Raw genomic sequence first — 21,422 nt, 5'->3', positions numbered from 1 at the left:
TGAGATTAAACTTAAAACTCAGATTGCTAGAAATAAAGTCAGAATTGTTATTTTTAATTATGTGTTTATATATTTGTTTATTTTTGCGGTGGAAGTACACGTCATAGTAATTTATTGGTGCACAAATGTAAAAACATTATTCTTAGAGCTGTCAATTTAATTTATTAATTTAGCGTATTATACTAAAACATTATATTTAAAAAAAAATTCCATTATGCCCATTTTCAAAGAAATCATAAAGTTTGATTATGACATGCCATGAATTTTGTAGTGACTATTGAAATGCTTTTATATGCCACAATAATGTAGTGTCTTTGAATAAATGTAAATGATCTCCATTTATTAGTGAATTTGAATTTTAATACTTGTGATTTAATTGATCTACATATCATGTAAATCAGTTAAGCGTGTTTTGCTGTTTGTCAGAACCATTGCAGAGTCGAAGAAGAAACATGAAGAGAAACAACTCAAAGCCCAGCAGCTCAGAGACAAACTGAGAGAGGAGAAAACCCACAAGCTGCAGAAACTGTTGGAAAGAGTATGTTTTTCCCTTTAGCGCCTGTAGAGACAGCTCATTTTGCCTCGGCCACAAGGGAAAATCCTATTCGCATGCATGTTGAAAGAATCACTTAACAGCCATTTTAGTCGTTCAGGGTGATTCACTCCTGGTGAGACTCATACATCTGATGCTGGTAACTCTGTAGAAAATGTTTGTTTTTATTCTGCTCCATTCTTGTCGAAGGAGCGAGATCTAAGTCAATATTGAATATTTATATATCCGCACTTGAAGTGGACCACTAACATGTGTTATTCACACTCCTGACAAGTCTGACTTCTGCAGACCGTTTTGTCGTGATTTGATCTTTTTGTGTCTTTTTTGTGTTTTTTCTTTTTTAATAGGGGGTGGGGGGTTGGGAAGTGAGGAGCTGTTGGATCAGAGGAGGAGGATGATGGAGGAGAAGCTGCTTCATGCTGAATTCAAGCGGGAGCTTCAACTCCAGGCCATCGTGAAGAAAGCACAGGAAGAGGAGGCCAAGGTCAGAAGTTAAAACCGATTCAGTGTGTTACTGCACTGATGTCAATATTTCTATTGCGCAAACTTGGATATTTTCTTTAAAAAATTTCAAATGTAGTTCATTGATTTGTTTAGGTGAATGAGATTGCATTCATCAACACTCTAGAAGCCCAGAACAAGAGACACGATGTTCTGGCTAAACTAAATGAATACGAGCAACGGCTTAATGAGCTGCAGGAGGAACGCCAGCGAAGACAGGAAGAAAAGCAAGCGAGGGATGAAGCCGTCCAGGTATAGCTTCTTTTTATTTATTTGTTTAATGCATTAAATGTTTGACTATTTAATTTAAATTGTATCAATTTTTCAGGAGCGTAAGCGGGCCTTGGAGGCGGAGCGGCAGGCGCGGGTGGAGGAGCTTCTGATGAAGAGACGGGAACAAGAGGCCAGAATTGAGCAACAGCGACAGGAGAAGGAGAGGGCGAGGGAAGACGCGGCGCGGGAGAGAGCCAGGTCAGCATCACATCCTGCCAAACAGACCAGAATCCCGATTCAGCTAAACACAAGGACAGAAAGGACCAGTGCAAAGAACTCAAGGGGATTTAGGCTTTGAGAAACGGCCTGATTTAGGGAATGTTTTGGGTAACCCTTAACCAAAAAGTATGCTACCGTTCAAAAGTTTGAAGTCAGGAAGATTTTTTTTTTTTTATGTTACAAACAATCTCAAATGCTGTTCTTTTAAACTTTCTACTCATGAAATAATCCAAAAAACAAAAAATTGTCACTGTTTCAGTAAAAATAAAATAAAAAATGAAGCAGCACAACTATTTTCCACATTGATTATAATCAGAAATGTTTCTTGAGCCGGAAATTAGCATTTTAGAATAATTTCTGAAAGATCATGTGACCTCGAAGACCGGATGCTGAAAATTCAACATTGACATGACAGTTTTTTTTTTTTTTATATATATTAGCATAGAAAACTGTTATTTGATTTGTAATAATATTTCACAATATTTTTGATCAAATAAATGCTGCCTTAGTGAGCATAAGAGACAAAAACATTAAGAAATATTATATTAAATATTAAGTTTTGAATGGTAGTGTATATTGTTCTTGCATTAGAAACACTTTATAAACTTTAACAGGAAAGCTGAACCAAAAAAGACTTAAATAACCATAAAACTTTGAACATCTTGGGCTGTTTGATAATAATCTAAAAAGTCACATAAACCTTTTATAGATTGAATACTGTGAGATCTGTGTGGGTTAGATGTGTTGTCTTTTTGCACGTCCTACCTGAATGTTTATTTTTCTAGTTTTTTTTCCTTTGCTGTACACATCGTAGGGACCGCGAGGAGCGTTTGGCTGCTCTCAGTGCGGCTCAACAGGAAGCCATGGAGGAACTACAGAAGAAAATCCAGATGAAGGTAAACTATCATAAGTAATCTTCTGATATCATCTTATCCCCTTTTTAAAAAATCCTGTACCTTGGACAAAACTGCCGTTATGCAGTGTTAAAGGGATACTCCACCCCAAAATGAAAATGTTGTCATTAATCACTTACCCCCATGTTGTTCCAAACCCGTAAAAGCTTTGTTTGTCTTTGGAACACAATTTAAGATATTTTGGATGAAAACCGGTAGGCTTGAGACTGTCCCATAGACTGCCAAATAAATAACAGTGTCAAGGTCCATAAAAGGTCATCGCCAGAATACTCCATCTGCCATCAGACGTGCAATCTGGATTATATGAAATGCGCTTCTGTATCATCCACGCCACAAGGATGCGCTGTTCTTTCAAATCAAAGCTAAATACATGTAGAAACAGCGCATCCTTGTGGCGTGGATGATACAGAGGAGCATACAGTGATATGGAGAGACACAGAGGAGATCGTTGACAAAGAAATTGTTGAATAAAGTCGTTTTTTTTTTGTTTTCTTCTCTTACAAAAAGTGTTCCCGTCGCTTCATATAACCCAGATTGCATGTTTGATGGCAGATGGAGTATTGTGACGATTACTTTCATACCTTTTATGGACCTTGACACTATGGCACAGTCACAAGCCTCCCGGTTTTCATCCAAAATATCTTAAATTGTGTTCCGAAGACGAACAAAGCTTTTACGTGTTTGGAACGACATGGGGGTAAGTGAATAATGACAAAATTTTCATTTTGGGGTGGAGTATACCTTTAATTATTTTTTCACTGACGGAAACGAGACGATAACTAAATAAACAACAGTTTTATTGACAAAAGCTATGATAAACATCTATTGGCCTTTTATCAATGACGAAAAATTACTGCATGTTGTGTTGCTTGTTCAAGCCTTCACAAAACATTCATATCATTAGATTACTATAAGTTTTCTCCAGGAGTATATAATGAGTTTGGAAATTTTAAAGAAATGCGTACTTCATACATTACAATTTGACTAAATCTGTTAGATTTAAGTCTACAATATCTAAAAGTAAAAGATTTTTCAGCATGACGAGAGCAGCCGTAGACACATGGAGCAGATGGAGCAGAGGAAAGAAAAGGCCGCTGAGCTGAGCAGCGGAAGACACGCCAACACGGACTACGCCCCCAAACTCACCCCTTATGAACGGAAGAAGCAGTGCTCACTCTGTAACGTTGTGGTAGGTACTACATTATGGGATTCTCTCTTATCTGTTTGATTCTGTCCCATTTGAGCTTCTCTAAACATGAGCGCAGAGATTCCTGCAAGGATGGACAGTCCGTCTTTGTTGCATTGCCAGGCACAGTACATAAAATCACAGACCACAAGGTGATTCAGAGGATTTTCATACAGAATGCATGTAAATGAGAATTTAACTGCATTAATTAAACATGAACTCTGGGCGGAGATTAATAGCTGGGCGTGATTATGCTTTTCAAGCGACAGGCAACAAATCTTTGAGTGGCCGCATTTATCTCTGACGCGCCTGGCTTTTACTGCAACTGGGGCCAGACACCTTGGAGCTTCAAACTGACATCAGATTAAGCGCTGGGGAGAATGAAATCTTGTTAAAAATGTCAGATGACCTTGGCCAAGCTCTGACACCAGAGATCATCTTTAGGTCAGCGGGAAGCACTCTAGTTAATGACATTATACACAGATTGTCCTGTGTGGGCTCGACTCCAGGACTCAAAGGAGACAAACAACACCAGCATCCAGATACTGTTGTCCTCACCTGCTATAGGAAAAACTTTACTACTTTTGGGTTTAATTCTAGGACAGATTTTTCACTTAGGTCACCTTTCAGGTTCAGTCCTCTTGGAGTTATGTGAGGTTTAAGGGTTAGTTTAACCAAAAACGAAAACTGTCATTTGGAAGTGCTGAGTCGGTGCACCCCACAATCAAGAATTGCACTTTAATGTACTCAATTTGCTCTATGCGTAGCACCAAAAAAGATTAAAAGTGCATAATAGTGATCACACCTGTGTGACTTTCATGTGTGGAACATAAAAGATGTTGTTTTGATGGTGGTGAGAGTTAAAGATCTGCCTAACCATCAATCTTTTGCTTACCAGCCCTGATCTTTTAAGTTATACCAGCCCAGTTTCTCCTGATGAACAGAACCATTACATGAATAATATAGAGACATTCCATAGAGGAGGAGTCTTATATGCTTTCACATGACCTCTTGAGTCGTCAGGACAGGTGAGCTGCACTACAAACTCAAGAGGTGATATTCGAGCTGATGAAAAACAGTGCTTGAGGCGCCGATACATTCAAAACGGAGTTGTCAAAGCTCTTCGCTCATTTTACTTCTCAGTTATTCACCAGTGCTTTCTGATTTTCTGGCTCTTATGAGAGGTGTCTGTCAGCTCTGCAGATGTCTGTCAGGATCAAGGGATCATATTTAGTTTTAAAGGGTTGGAACATATGTCTTGATACCTGAGAACTGTCGGGGTGTGAATAATGCTGAAATGCATTGTGCGGTAGGTTGGTATTTTTAAGGCCCATGGCTTTATAGTTGGCGAATCGCCTCACATGATCTCCGACCTCTGTGTTTGTGTTGCAGATCACCTCTGAGGTCCACCTGTTTAGTCACGTTAAGGGGAAGAGGCACCAGCAGGCAGTGCGGGACAGCAGCAGCATTCAAGGGCGGGAGCTGTCCGACGAGGAGGTGGTGAGTCTCCCCCACTAAAAAACACAGAAGAAACGAGGGTCTTCCCCAGGAGTCCATAGTGAAAATAGAGAGAGTTATACATTTGCATGTACTTTTAAATATGAAAGGGACTTAACGTCCTAATGTACTTAATGAAAATAAAGAAAAATTATATTTATATATAAAAGGCCAAAATGAGTTGGATATTTAAAAATCCAAAAATTTAATGTACAAATTATTTAGTATTTAATACTTTTTAATATTTAACAACTTTTTATAGTTTATATATTTTCTGTTTATTGCAGATTTTATTTGAAATAATACACTTAAAAAATGTATATAATTTAATTTGCCACAAGTAAATCCAGTTCTTAATTATTGTCATTGTATACATGTTTGTTTGCTTTTATGTATATTTTATTAACAATAATTCTGAATTGAATGTGCTTATTTTTATTTATTTAAAAAAAGTAAAATAATAAATTATTATAAATACATAATTTATAATTTAATATATTTTATAATAATTTATACATTTTATGATAATTGTATAAATACAATTGTTTAATTTTATTGTAGATGAGCTTATTTTTCATTTGAATTTTTTCCAAAATGTCAGTTGTTTTTTTTCTTCAGTTATTATAAATGATACATACAAATAAAGTAAAAATGAATGTAACATTTCATACAAATTTTCTATACAAATATGAATTCTTACATTCATTATAATTTATTATATTTATTGGAAAGAGTGCGCACACACACAAACATCTGTTTGCTTTTATTGCATGTATTTCATAAACAATAATTCTGAATCGAATGTTCTTATTTTTTTAAGTATTTTTAAAATTTAAAAAAATAATAAATTATACATACAGTTATTATAAAACTGTTTGATTTTATTGTAGATGAGCTTATTTTTCATTATATTATATATAAAATGTCAGTTGTTGTTTTTTTTCAATTATTATAAATGATACGTTCAATTACATACAAAATAGCAAACAGAATATAGCATTTCACTCTGATTTTATATACAAATATGAATTATTACATTTATTATTCATAATATTTCTTGAAAGCTTAAAACATTACTTGAATTTTTGGTGGTACTACATGTAAATAATTTCACTCTTGCCATGTTTCTCACACAAACAGGATGCACACGCTCCATTCAAGTTCATTTTTATGGCATACATTTCGTTTTATGATTCTGCACATCATTTTTCATATGCGTAAAGGTTGAGTGGATCAACACCAACTTTCCCATATTTTCCCCAGTTTGTGGGACCGTAAAAGGCTACAACGAATCAACACTAATAGTGTTTGTGTATATGGCGCGGGGTGAGATCACACTGCCTTGTCTCTGGGCTTGACAGAGTGCCTTTCCTCTGAACGCCGCTCGTTAAACGCGGGATCTCTCACCGCAATTGAGATTGGCTTTCACACTGGGCTTCTTTGTACGGCTGACAACTGTTGGTGCTATATGTCGCACCTTTGGCCCCTGGACCTCCTTCATTCAAACCTCTTTTCAGCGGGTAATATTTAAACCCCCACTGCTAGCTCTAAACCATTAGCCTTGGCTGTGGCCACCTATTTCTCCGCCTGACAGTGTGATAAACACACAGCCGAGCCACCGCACCACGGCTCGCAACCGCGCGACACACGTCAGGTGCAGCCGACTTAATGAGGCCTGTCTAGATTGTGGAGCTTGATGTGTTTAATTGAATTAACTGTTCACGTGGAACTAGTTTTTAAACAACTTTCATTCGGTTTACGTTAAAAGGGAACCCACCATTTACCTGTGATTTATACGACGCGATCTATAACAGTCAGCGAAATTAGCTAAATTGGAAACTTGATTTTGTCTGAACTGTAAATTTGTTCATTACCGTGTCCTTGGCTCTTATTGGAAAAGAACGTGTTGCTTATATTCCTTCATCTATAGAAGTTTGTAAGTAATATATGTCTAAATGTGCAATTTTGGTAATTCGTTCCCATTTTAAGGAAACCTGGCCGCGGGGCTTGTTTGGATCATCTTGCCATGGACGCCCCGGTGCTTCTTATTTATGTCTTTGCTCATTTTGGTGCGCAGTATTTCATTCACGCAACCGCTAACTATTTTCCAGTCGGTACTTCCATAATTCTTGCCGTTATGAAAGATTTTTAATTAAAACTGAGATGGTTGGCTGAACCGTGCAGAGGTCACAACATAGTTTTTCAGCAGAAGCGGGTCCAGAGCCTCCGTCTGTCCTCGTATTTAGCCATATTTCGCTATTTAAAAGACTCCGAGTTAAATTGAAAATACAGCGATTATCAACAGCAATGGATCAGTGCGGCTGCGGGACACTTGGATTGCCTCTTGGACTCTATATTATCCTTTATTGGTTGTCATCTCTTCTGGTTTAATGTGATGTATCGTGGCTCTGGGCCCCCTGTGTTTGACACGTAAGAGTTTTATTTATCCTCAACCTTTGACGCCAGATCAAGAAACACAGCTGTACCTTCAGTTATTCCAGCTAAAATATCACACAGCTTGTTGGAGTCACAGCCTAGTGGCTGGCACACAAGTGCTCATGTGGGACAAGCAGATTTAAGTCCAGACTTGTGTTGTGTAGCGATATATTAAGTGGCTTAAAAAGTAATTTAAAGATCATTAAGTAAATATAATAGATTACTATAGTAGTATTTAAAATATAATATAATATATATTCTATATATATATATTATATATTATATGTATATGGATGGTTGGTGTGTGGTGGGTGTATATATATTAGTGCTGTCAATAGATTAAATAAAATTAACTAATTAATCACACATTTATTTTTTAAATTAATAGATTTTTTTTTTTAGTTAAGACGTTCTGCTTCTGAATAAACTCAGTTCTTAAGCAGTTGTGAATGGGTTGGCCAAACCTAGCAGTTAATTGCATTAAATTTTTAACACGTTAAACTGAACAAAATTAATTGCCTGCGTTAATGCACTAATTTTGACACCATAAAAAAAAAAAAAAAAAAAAAAAAAATCTAATATAGAAATAATCTATATTATTATAAATTATTATTATTAAAATTATATTGCTTTTTTTACAATTATATTATTACACTTTTTGTAGAATACTAAAATATAGAATATAAAGTAAAAAGTATATACACATTAAACCTTAAATTGTATATCTCAATATTTAATATTCAGAATTCATATATATTTTATACTGTTTATTTGAATTATATTATTAAAATAGAAAAATATATTATTAAAATATATTTGTAAATTAACCAGTTCTTTCCTTTAAGTTGTATTGTCGTCCTCTGAACTTTTTTTTTTTTTTTTTTTTTTTTACTATAAAGACATCATGTCAAATGACGCATCCAAGGTTAGAATGTAACCCAAGGGATGAATAAAGTCAAGTTTTTTTGTGTGGGTTGCTGGTTAGTTACCTTATACCTCCTGTCTTTACATTGTACCTGAATGACAAACAGCTGTCCGTTTCACATTGGGGGAAAGCCATCTTTTGTCGGCTCTTTTGTGTCACACAGAAGAGTGGAGGATGGGGACGTGTATCAGTGTGACAGTGAGAGCTTCATCACGGCCCCTGAGCAGCGGCGGAGGTGTGATGTTTTGAGTGCTCTCTCATTACGCCCCACAGAAAGCACTGTGGGTTTTTGGGTGTTCAAGCCCATGGGCTCGTCTCTCTCACTTTTTATATCCCACTCGCACGCCTCCTATTATCATGGTGTGCAAGTGGACACCTGTCCATCACATGTCCATCCATGAATTTGATAGGTCGTCATTTGCGATATTGTCCTCTTTCTGTAGCATAATTTTTTTTAAGCCATTCTGAGGAAAGCATCACTATTAAATATTGCTTATACTTGGAGTTTGGGGGGAGTTTATGTGCTAATGTTCATCAAAGCAATCTGACTATTTCCATCTGGCAAAAAATTCTCACAGACTTGAGTCATTTAGATAATCTGAATATTTCTACATTTCATGTATGTATTAAACAGGGTCTTAAAAAGTTTTAATTTGCCATTCCACATATTAAGGATATAAAAGCTTTTAAATAAGCTTTTATGATAATATAAAGTCTTAAATTCATAACTTCATGGCAAAAAAAATCTTTATCTGTATTTTTTTTTCTTTTTTTTAAATACAATTTTTTTTTTCTAAAACAAATATTAAAATATTTGTTAATACTAAACACCCTCAAATAAAGATGCATTTATTTGAGATGCAAAATGAAGAAAATAATTTTGTTTTAATATCTGTCAGAGGTGTATGAAAATTAGTTTTCCTTTAAAGTTTATTTGTATTTTTCGTTAACTTTTATTTTTTTCTGAATCATAAACTCAAAAATCTTTGGTAAAATATTGATAAAATATGTTTTCAAGTGCAACCAGAAGATACAGTACAAGTTATTTTCATATTTGAGTGTTTGTGAGCAGAGCCGTTCAAGCCTTAAGCATTTTTTTGTAAAATTAATTATAAATTAATAAAGAGATCTGTAGGAGCTTACAACTATATTGACATACTGTTGCCTTCAATTTATTCTCTAAGTTTTCATTTCTTGGTCTTAAGAAGTCTTAAAATCACTTTCATGAAACCTGCAGAAACTCTGTTAAAAAAAAGTGTACATTAAAATTTAGCTCAGGTAAGTTTTGTTTTGTCGGCATAGGTCCAGAGCAGTGGTGTTATGATATGATTTACTCTTAAAATTTTTTTTTTTTAAATGAAGCGCTTGACTTGCCATAACTGTTTTCCATTCCTCAGTTCACTTGCACATTATGAGCTTAGCTCCGGCCCTGATCTCCTCACAGATCTGTTTTTGTGGTGCTCCCCTCTCCTCCAAACCCCTCTTTATGTTATCAAGATGGTGCACGTCTTTGAGGTGTTACAGAAACAATCCCATTAAGTGAACGGCAGGCGAACTAGATCGCCTTTCAGAGAGATTAACAGACGCCTCTCTGGCCACAGGGAGGCAATGGTTATGACTGCAGGGTCGACTCCTGTTCCCCAGGGACTCAGGGTGGACACCCCGTCCAGCACACACACACAATAACTCGTCCACTTGAAACACTATATGATGCAGATGTACAGATTTCAAACGGAGGTCCATGAGGCAATTTGTCACAATTGACTCAAATGAATTCATTAAGGACAGGTGTCAAGCATTCGAAGCTGTGTTCGTTAAAACGTTGTTATTGTTCAAACTTAATGGACCTGTGAAGAGCTGTTAGAAGAAACCGAGAGACGGTGTTTATTCAGATATATTGTCCGTTGTCTCCAAACAAATCCCTAAATATTGAGTACATAGCTCATCCCTCACCCTTGGCTCCACCCTCATGTCGTCCAAACCCGTAAGACCTTGGTTTATCTTCGGAACACAAATTCAGGCCCCGTTTACACTAGTGCGTTTTCGTTTTAAAACGCAGTTTTAGAATGAAAACAATCTTTGTCTACACTGGTGTTTCTGCTGCGTTTCAGAAACGATCTCCGTTTACACTACACAACCTAAAACGCATGTCACGTGACCATTCATGCAGGTACAGCCATAGATATGAATAGGTAGATTTGCTATTATTTAGATCGCGGACGCTTCTATGTGCTTGGAGCGATCGAATGGGGAATCGACCTATACATCTATGGGTACAATAATGCGAATGATGTTATTGTTTACACAGTCGTCAAGGATACGCAGAACGAATGTGGGCAGCCACGCCATCGTTTTCTAAAGTCTCCGTTTTTGAGGGTCAAAAACGCCGGAGTAGTGTAAATAATAGGCGTAGGGGTCTAGTGTAATTGTGTAATTGGGTACTTTTTTGTTTTTGTCCAAGAGCTTTCTGACTTTCTGTAGACAGCAACGCAACTACCACATTCAAGGCCCAAGGTAAAGGTAAAATAGTCCATGTGACATCAGTGGTTTAACCGTAATTTTACGAAAGATACGAGAATACATTGTGTGCGCAAAAATAACGGCTTTGACAGAATGACAGAATTTAAATTTTTGGGTGAACTATCCCTATATATAAAAAAGAACATTCTGGGATCATTTACTCACCTTCATGTCATTGCAAACCTGTATGACTTTCTGACTTTCTTCTCAATCGGGGTTGGACCCCATTGACTTTCATTGTACAGACAAGAAAAAAGAACACTAACGCTGCATCCCAATTTGCATACTGTCCTAAATAGTCTTTGAAATTAGAAGTAATGTGACCCAAACCGTAGTATGGTGAAATGAGTGCCCCAAAGGATGGTTTACATTGAAATTTTGAAGTGCAGATACATTCAAACTCTATCAACCCACAATAATTTGCATTGGACAAGGATTCGATTAGACAAATAAAAACTCTGAAAAAAACTACAAACATGGCAGATTTTTTTTATTTTTTATTATCCACATTATATTTCATCTGCAACAATGTTGTGAACTATTATAAAGACGCGTTTTGGTCATTAACTGTTAAATGCGCATTATGCAAACATTTGAGGTGTGTTCCAGACTTGAAAGACACGCGACTGGTAGGTCAACGTGCCAGTTCGTTTCTGTCCAATACGGTGTGAAATGAAATGAAACGAACTTTGAAGGATGTTAATTATGTCAAGATGATTGACTGCAGTTTAAATGGTGACATATAAATATGACATCAGTATGCACCGAAGCTTGCCCATTATTTTCCTACTCATTTAAAAGTATGTACATTTTATTCACAAAAGGAAGTGAATTGGGAGTCAGGATGAGACCTTTTTCAAAATATTTTCCATAGTGTTTCACAGAAGACAGAATGTCATGCAGGAATGACATGATGGTGAGTAAATTGACAAAATTAAAAAAATAATAATTTTCTGAACTTTTAGTGTATGTTTACAAGCACCAATCTAATCAAGCTAACGCTGGTTTTTGAAGCATTAAATACACATTTTGCACCACCTCTGTTTTTTTAAGCAAACGCTAGTCTGATTAAGGTGTAATCCATCACATTGTGTGTGCAGCCACATTTACAATCATTTTTATAGGAATCTATGTTATTAGAAATTTCACGTGAGAATGAACGATTTCCAAATGCATATTTGCCAAATTTGCTGCATTGGCTTTGCAGTATATTTCCGTGTGAGATGTGCTTTATACATCGCTAAACTATTGATGAGACCATGGACTTATTGTCAGCAAAATTTTGCCAAACATCAGTGCAGCTTTAGTCTGACACTGAAAAAAACAGTTGTCTTAAGTATTTACGTGTCTTTTTTAAAAGTTATTGCAGTCGCACTTTATTTAAAGGTCAAATTCTCGCTATTAACAAACCATTAACTACGACTTTTGCCTCAAACTCCTAATTTTCTGCTTATTAATAGTTACTAGGGGAGTTTTTAAGTTTAGGTATTGGGTAGGATTAGGGTTATAGAATATGGTCATGCAGCTTCATAAGTGCTAATAAACAGCCTATATGTTAATAGTAGGCATGCTAATAAGCAACTACTTAATAGTGAGAATTGGTCCCTATACTAAAATGGTTCCAGTATTGCTTTACTCTGACTGAAATCAAACCTTTAAATTGCCAGTAAATGCTCTTCGTGACTTGATTTACTATGGAAAGCTCTGAAGAGAAATGGTCTTCATTTGTAAATATAACTTGAAATGAGGACAAATGTGATCCTGGACCACAAAACCAGTCATAAGGGTTGATTTTTTTTTTTGGTAATTGAAATTTATAATCTGAATAGAATAAATAAGCTTTCCATTGATGTATGGTTTGTTATGATAGGACAGTACTTGGCTGAGATACAACTATTTGAAAATCTGGAATCCGAGGGTGCAAAAAAATCTAAATACTGAGAAAATCACCTTTAAAGTTGAAGTTCTTAGCAATGCACATTACTAATCAAAAAATAAGTTTTGATATATTTACAGTAGGAAATTTACAAAATATCTTCATGGAACATGATCTTTACTTAATATCCTAATGATTTTTGGCATAAAAGAAAAATCGATAATTTTGACCCATGCAATGTATTGTTGGCTATTGCTACAAATATACCTGTGCTACTTAAGACTGGTCCAGAGTCACAAACAGTTGCCTCATCTAGTGCACGTACCCAAGTTATTGAAGTCATACTAAACCTCCAGAATCAACCTAGTAGGTTTTTGGCCCCCATCCTCCGCTAGCACACAGCCTCTGAGCTATCGACTCCGAGTGGGAACTCTTATCTATCTCACCCGCTGCTCCCATCCTCCGAGGTGCCGGATGACAGGATAATTGGATAATTGCTTTCTGGCACATGCATCACATCGTCTGAAATTGAGTTACATCCGTCTTTCTTCCCATGGAAATTTCGGCATCATCAGAAAGAGACGGAAAGCTATACCTCACTCCCCCCTCAGCACTTCCGCCGCATTAATGCCAGCAGCGAGCGGAGGAGATGCCTTCATAATTGCGGAGCACAATGCCTGGGCCGGGAGGACTCTACATGCCTCACAAAGAGCTTGACACCTGGTCTTTCAATGAAGGCACTGCGCTTTACATCCTAGTGTGGGAGTTGAAGCCCAGCCTTTGGACATGTGCTTGGTGGAACTGGTGGTTTGATGTTTGATCTCCTCTCCTGTCGCTCTGTTCTGACACACCCATGTGTCATCATTCTATTGTCCTGTAGGGATTTTTCTGTACATTTTTGGCAAAATATGGGCTGGTTAAAGGAAGGTTTCACACTGGGTATCACCTACAACTTTCTAATTAAGCCATCTCATCCTAATTTCCTTAGTATACTTGTCTTTTATACTAATGCCTTTCTTGTGATTTGAAATCCTGAATGCCTTTCCCACACTTGTTTGCTTCAGTTCGAACTCAGATTTAATCTATTAAAAATTATTTCCTGTAATTGAAATAAAGCGGAAATAAAATATAAATATTAGATGAAAAACTTTAACTTTTTATTTGTTTCAGTTTTATTTTATGTACTAAAATTACTAATCTTACAAAAACAATCTATATAAATATGACATTAAAAAACTAATAAAAATGACAAAAGTGCATAAGAAATTTACTAAATCAAACTAATATTAAAGTGAAAACTGAGAATATGAAAGTGAATGCCAAATTCAAAATGTTACTATGCTTTATAAATAATACTATAATAACACAAATTCTGAAGCTGTGCTATTAAATATTAGCTTTTATAAACAAGGTGTTACATTATTGCATTACCTGTAAAAATGTTTCGTAAAAATGCATTGCTTATTTTAGTGTGTGTGCATGTATAAAACATGTTTTTGGTCTGCCTGGTTTTTAATGTTATGATATGATTTTTATTAACAATTTTTATTTTCAGAAAAAAACTTTTAAGGACTTTGAAAGATGGACACTTTTTTTCTCTCTTTTTTTTTTTTTTTTTTTTTTGGGTCATAGGTACATTTAAAGAATGTTTTATGGAATTGCATGTACAAAACCTTTTTTTTTACGTTATTGAATTTTATAAAATGTTTATTTTTGATGTTATATTGTATTCATTTATATTATTTTGTTGAATATTTAATCTGTATATGCCTTGCAATAAATTGAAACACAACAACAGTCATCATCAGCTTAGTTGAAAAAGTAACAGAAGTATTATAAACAAAAATGACAAGTAACATCTTACTTATAATATCAAACAAGTAAACTTTAACACCTGTTATTTGTTACAAATTACCCCCACCTTTCACTCCAGTCAAACAAATCTGCTCTAATATGAAAGCAACATTTACATGATTAAATTCTTTCTTTTTTTTTCAACAGGAACACCTGTCTCTAAAAAAGTACATCATCGACATCATGACTGACAGCAGCGTGCCCTCCGACAGTGCAAAAGAGGGAGAAGAGAGGCAGAAAGCCCGGAAAAAGGCCAAGAAACTGCGGGCACGCATGAACTCAAGGTGATGCGATCACAGTCTCCTCTCTTTCTTCTGTCTCCGTCTCTCTCTCCCTCCGTGTGGCTGAAGCGTGGTGTTGCTGCTTGTGAGAGCTTTATGAGTGACAAGGAGATGGAGAGCAGAGGCGATGTGCATCCCGGCTGTCCACACAGCAACACTGATGAGCTTAATTTATGGCCACTCTCTGTGATTGGGGAGGAAAAAGTGAGAATCGATCTGTTAGCCCCTCCCCCCACCACCCCCCACTTTCACCTGTTAAGAGCTTTTCTCCTAATTGGTTGCCATCACGCTGCCAAAACTGAAGGCTTCTCTAGTGTACAATAGTATGTTAAAGTATGTGTAAAGCATGCCTGTTTTTCTCTCTTCCAACTATTGATTTTTAAATGAAGTATCAAAGAAAATCAATAGTAATCAACAAATAGGAGCAAACGTGTCTCAGTGTCAGATCCTAGACCTGGGCACTATCAATTTAGCCTCCTGTCACAAGTGTTTGTGTGTGTGTGTGTGTGTGTGTGTGTGTGTGTGTGTGTGTGTGTGTGTGTGTGTGTGTGTGTGTGTGTGTGTGTGTATATGAGAAGTAATGTGGTATGGTTGTTTGTCAGTAATGCTAAAAATGGAATTAACAGTTCCAGAGATGGTTTGTTCTGTGTACAATCCTAACCCTGCGATGTTTCTGATAAAACTTTATTAAAACTGCTAATATTCAGTCAGATTGTGAAATGTAATGACTTCTGTAAGGTGTTTGTTTAATTGCAGCTCAGTAACGCTCGGGTATTGATTATTTCCCAAATATGGAGAATAAACATATAAATATCTACAAGTTTGTACATAGATTTTCTGTGTTCATAAGTTGCAGTGATATTTGACACTGCAAGATATTTTAATTATATGTAAAGTAAATGTATACTTTCAAACATAATTTAATCATTATAAATTTATTGCAAGTTATGGTTAAGTTTCTACGTTCGTAAATTGCAATGTAATACTGTTATTTTAAGTTATAAAATTTCTAAGTTGTAGATTTTTCATACATAACTTACAGTACAACTTACAGAGTAATTATTAACTTATAATGACATTTTTATACAATTTATGATATTTTTATGTAATTTCTATTTTTGATAGTTGAAATTTCAGTGTGAATTGATGAAATTATGTTCATAAGTTATAATGATCCATCCATTCGTCAAACTGCTTGTCTTATGCAGAGTCGCAGAAATTATGGTGTTATTTAGTTTTGGTACATTATGAAATTTCTGCACTTGTAAGTTTCTCAGCCCTCCCAGGTTGTAATATTTGCTGCTTGGTACATTACCATATTTGAAAGTTGTAATTTTAGCATTGACTACACTGACAAAAATGAATGCCGAAATTTAATTGACCTACAGTATTATGCAATTTCTATTGCACATGTAATGATGTTTCTGCTTCCGGAAATTTGTAATAACATTTTAGCTTTCATAAGTGATATCGAAATTTCAACAAAGTGTGCTACTATTATCAAGATTTGATTTTTGTAAGTTGCCTTACAGTAATTGTAATTTGCAGGCTTCCTCTCTCGCTCTCTCTCTATGTGATGTCTACTAACAGTCTCTTAACTTACAGTGGAGAGGAGACCGGCAGTCTGCACTGCTTCTGAGCTCATTAATACAGAGGTAGCTCAGAGGGCAGAAAACAGCTCTGAGCTTTGGCTGGGAGAGTGACAACATGAGCCTCCTCTGTTCTCTGTCACTCCTGTGCTGAGCCCTGCAACACTCACACGGTGAGGGAAAGAGGGTGAGGAGGAAAGAATGAAAGGGAGAGAACAGGCGCTACACGCTCATAAATCACGGCCGCCCACAGCCCTGGGTTGCTGAGGATGGCGGCTCCACCACGGGGTGGAAATGAGCCGTTTTATAGGAGCACAGTGTGGCGTTTGTAAAACGCTAGAGAGCTTTTCTCAGCCCTCCCAGGTTGTCCTGTCCCTCAGTGTCATTGTTAAGCCCGCTCAGTTCCCGTCACAGCCGTGGCATGGAAAAAGGCTGTTTAATTTCCTTTGCTGGACCCTGATTTATTCTTCAAATATATGGCTAGTTCTTCGTGTGCAAACATGTGTGGTTTTAATTACCATGAAAGTAGCATGTCCGCCCGTGTCAGCATTGGATGTGGGCTTTAAACTTTCAGAGTCTCTCGCTCTCAACTCTTTCCCTCTCTCTCTGATGGCCCTTTCTCTCTCGTGTATGATGTTTGGCTGGTTGCATTGCTTGTCTTTTCCCCAGGCTTGAGAACAGTGTGCTCTGTGTGTTGGTCTACCTCAGAGGGGGCGGCACACAAAAGACCCCCTGTTCTGCACTCCCAGAGTCCATCACTTTGAGAGTCAGTGAGGAAGGTAGGGAAGAGTGGGAGGGAATAGAGCAGCGAGGAAATACATGATGATCTTGCAATGAGGGCTTCAGTAAACCTGAGCACAGGGTAGGCCAAAATTGTAAGGTCTTAGTCCTGTTTTTGTGTTTATTTTTGCCTTTTCAACACATTTAAGTTGCCTAAAGGTGTACCAGTGGCTCTGTCCCGGAAGTACAGTCCTTAACCCTTGGGGTCTTCCTTTGGTAATGTAATGCTGGGAAGTTGCCTGCTGTGAATTCTGCACCAGGTCAGGCTCAGTAAAAGGGCACATTAGTGGGATCATGGCATCCACAAAGGAAACACTTGTGAACAGCCATTTGTAAACTGACGAATTGGATACCCTATATGGTCAGTGTGGCGAAGACCACAAGTCTTCAAGTTCACATCAAGTGTGGCCTTTGGACCCTTTCTGTCCTCCTCTGAGTCCAAATGTTGGTGACATTTAGTGATAATATTTTTTTGCAGCATTAAAGGGTTACTCCACCTCAAAATGAAAATTTTGTCATTATTCACTTACCCCCATGTCGTTCCAAACCTGTAAAAGCTTCGTTCGTCTTCGGAACACAATTTAAGATATTTTGGATGAAAACCGGGAGGCTTGTGACTGTGCCATAGACTGCCAAGTAACTTACACTGTCAAGGTCCAGAAAAGTATGAAAAGCATCGTCAGAATACTCCATCTGCCGTCAGGGATTCAACTGTAACGATATGAAGCGACGAGAATACTTTTTTTACACGAAGAAAACTAAAATAACGACTTTATTCAACAATTCATCTCCTCTGTGTCTCTCCACATCACCATAGCGCCATTTTGGAGCTTCGCCACAAGGATATGTTTTCTTCATGTATTTATGCTTTGATTTGAACGAAAACAGCACATCCATGTAGCACGGCTGATACAGAAGAGTGTGCACTGCTTGCGTTCAGCTCATATTCTCCAGAATGGCGCTACGGTGATGCGGAGAGACACAGAGGAGACAAATTGTTGAATAAAGTCGTTATTTTTGTTTTCTTTGTGTACAAAAAGTATTCTCGTCACTTCATAGCGTTACGGTTGAATCACTGATGGCAGATGGACTATTCTGATGATGCTTTTCATACTTTCCTGGACCTTGACAGTGTAATTTACCTGGCAGTCAGTGGGACAGTCACAAGCCTCCCGGTTTTCATCCAAAATATCTTAAATTGTGTTTCGAAGATGAACAAAGCTGTTACGGGTTTGGAACAACATTGGGGTAAGTGATTAATGACAAAAATTTGAAAGTATCCCTTTAAGTCCAATCTCTGCCAAAGGCAACATAAAGGACACCTAGTGGTCACAATAAGGATTTAAGTTTGTGGCACCCTTCTGAATCATAAAACCATACAATCTTGTGAACTTTGGGGGTACTTGCAAGTTAAGGTTATTAGACAACAAGTCCACATCAAGTGTTCCATTTGGAACAGGGCCAAAGTGTCTGAGAATGAGCGGCCACCACTAGACTGCAGCTCCGATAATTTTGAACTTTAAGACACTTGGACTCTGCTTACCTCAGACTTTTATTTACCATCAGGTGCATGTAAATCTTTTTAATCTCGGGATGTATCCAATATTTATTTCACATATAAACCCTTATATACGTTTGTTGAATTTATAGATGGATCCAGCCTCATTCCTCTTGGTGGATATGTTCCACAGGTCACATTTTTCCCTCCCTTTTCCTCGTCCTTTTATTCATCATCAGTCAAACTGTCTTCTGTTTGATTGAGAGCCTCTCAAATCCAATATTAAATATTGCACGGCTGCCCAACCAAATGTTCTCTGTAATTGGGAGTGCCGAACGCCTGAGCCTCCCATAGCACATTTAAAACGGATACACTGTATTTGTTTTCTTTTTTTTTTTTTTATCCGTCGGAAGGCATTGACGGTTTTACAGTCGATTGGGGGAGGGGGCCGTCTGCGTCCAGCGTGGGCGGAGGTGAATAGTGGGGCACATCGTGATGAATTGATGATTAGCTCTGCATTGTAGCTTTGTAGCTGCCCCCCCCACTTATAGCTGGTTACTAATATTTATGGTGCCCGGCCCGTTTAATGGGGCCTGCCTTGTTCAGAGATTGATAGTCTGGCGATTGCCCCTCTGTTTAACCCGTGCAGGCGTAAAGCTGTCAAAGAGGAATATTGTAATCTGGAGGATGAGGACGAGGCCAGGTACGGTTCACAATTTTTCTCTGAGAACACCACTGCTCAAATCTCGAGGCTTCACTCCTACAAAACATAGCACATTGAAATCACTGTTCAGAATTTGAAAAGCATGCTATGCTACTGTCAGTCAAAAGAAGGCGGAGTTGAACATAACTGTGTAAATAGTCAAGTTATTGTTGAGTATCTTAATAGTCAAGGCTTAGGGTTAAGGGATCAACACATAGCCCTGTTGAATCTCCAAAGTCTCCTGTCCTTTGTGACATCATAAAATCATTTGAAGTCACTATTCAAATGAGCACTATTTAGTGTGATTTATTGCTTCCTGCAGATCAGTACTAGAAATGTATCCACCTCAACCTAACATCTACTTCTACCAAAAAATTCAATTTCTAATGTTCATTCATTCATTGTATTTTTCAGTCATTCGTTCATTCTATTTATCATTTAATCATCCATTCTGTTTATTATTTAGTAATTTATTCAATTTAGTCATTAATTCATTCATTCATTCTGTTTAGTCACTCAAGACTATTATTCATTCATTCACTTATTCATTTTGCTTGCTTAGTCATTTATTCAATTTATTTAGTCATTCATTCATTGATTCATTCTGTTTGATTTATTCATTCATTATTCACTTATTCTTTCATTTTGCTTGCTTAGTCATTTATTCAATTTATTTAGTCATTCATTTTATTGTTATTCACTCATTTGTTTATTCATTCATTCATTCTATTATTAATTACTTATTCATTCTATTTAATATTTAGTTGTTCGTTATTTTTAATATTATTTGTTTGTTGAATTATATTCAAATATATTCAGATCAGACTTCAAAATGACCTGCTGTGAACAACATTCTTGTTATGCATAATTGGTAGAATTCTCTGCCCCAGCGGAGAAATTAGAATTTTAATAACAGGTTATAGTTCTTTAAACAGTCTAAATATATGGAGCTTCCTTAAGACCTCCTTTATTTAGCAGCGTATACCAAAACCATTTGGGTTAAACCAGAATCAAATCAAGATTAAACTATTAAAAGTCTTGTGACCACTCTGCTCTCTGACGTTGTCTTCCGGAAAGAGACGTCTGAGTTTATCAGCCCCTGAACATCCATCCATCAAGCGTTTTTTTTTTTTCTTCAGGAGCTGATCGATCATCCTTATCTGACGGTATGGGATGTGTGATTGTCAGGAATTTTGCTTGTTGGACCACACCAGCGTGCTAGAGCTGACTGACAGCACACATTATTTTGATCTGTGACTCATGAGGGAATGTAGAAGGAGTAATTCACACCCATCGGCCAATCAGTCTTATTTATTTTGATTTCTGCACTTAAATAGTGTGGATATTGGAGAGTTTGGTATTCCCTGCTGTGAAACAACATCCTCTACTGTGATACCTCTCTGAAGACTGAGCGTTTGTGACTTGTTCATGCTTGTTAGTTTGTGATTGCTGCTAGTGCGGCCCAAAGACTAAATAAACAGTTTGAGGCTCAGCTTGACCTCTTGACATTGTCTTTGTTCAGCACGTCATCTTATCTCCTCATGTCTTCAGGCTGACAGCCATCAGACTCCTCTCTGGCTCTCTGTCTATCTTTCTCTCTCTTTCCGTCTCTTTCTGACAGACTTGTTTGTCTTTCTTTTTCAGGGCTAAGGAGTTTGAGACATGCATGGAAGCCAAGACCCAGACCCCCGACTCTCCTTACAAGGCGAAGTAAGCTCCCCGCTCCACTTTTAAGGATCATATACCCAAGCTGAGGTCTTCTACTGAGTAATCATGTCTTAATGCTGTCTTTTTAAATCCAAGCTTCAGAAATTATG

The 21,422-nt window shown here is 37.0% G+C and overlaps 1 protein-coding gene across 1 annotated transcript in view; it reads left to right on the top strand.

Annotated features, from left to right (window-relative positions):
* LOC109068238 (S phase cyclin A-associated protein in the endoplasmic reticulum-like) overlaps nucleotides 1–21,422 on the top strand; it is a 106,065-nt gene that overhangs the window by 24,344 nt on the left and 60,299 nt on the right. Inside the window, exons 13-22 of the mRNA XM_042753572.1 lie at nucleotides 427–538; nucleotides 743–755; nucleotides 901–1,037; nucleotides 1,151–1,306; nucleotides 1,383–1,525; nucleotides 2,361–2,442; nucleotides 3,497–3,649; nucleotides 5,039–5,146; nucleotides 14,902–15,038; nucleotides 21,250–21,315. Coding sequence (XP_042609506.1) covers nucleotides 427–538; nucleotides 743–755; nucleotides 901–1,037; nucleotides 1,151–1,306; nucleotides 1,383–1,525; nucleotides 2,361–2,442; nucleotides 3,497–3,649; nucleotides 5,039–5,146; nucleotides 14,902–15,038; nucleotides 21,250–21,315 — 1,107 coding nt within the window. The remainder of the gene's footprint in view (nucleotides 1–426; nucleotides 539–742; nucleotides 756–900; nucleotides 1,038–1,150; nucleotides 1,307–1,382; nucleotides 1,526–2,360; nucleotides 2,443–3,496; nucleotides 3,650–5,038; nucleotides 5,147–14,901; nucleotides 15,039–21,249; nucleotides 21,316–21,422) is intronic.

This window comes from Cyprinus carpio, chromosome B25 (assembly GCF_018340385.1).
Source record: "Cyprinus carpio isolate SPL01 chromosome B25, ASM1834038v1, whole genome shotgun sequence".
NCBI lineage: Eukaryota > Metazoa > Chordata > Actinopteri > Cypriniformes > Cyprinidae > Cyprinus > Cyprinus carpio.
The sequence above is the reverse complement of the archived record's forward strand: the minus strand, read 5'-3'. Positions and strand labels throughout refer to the sequence as shown.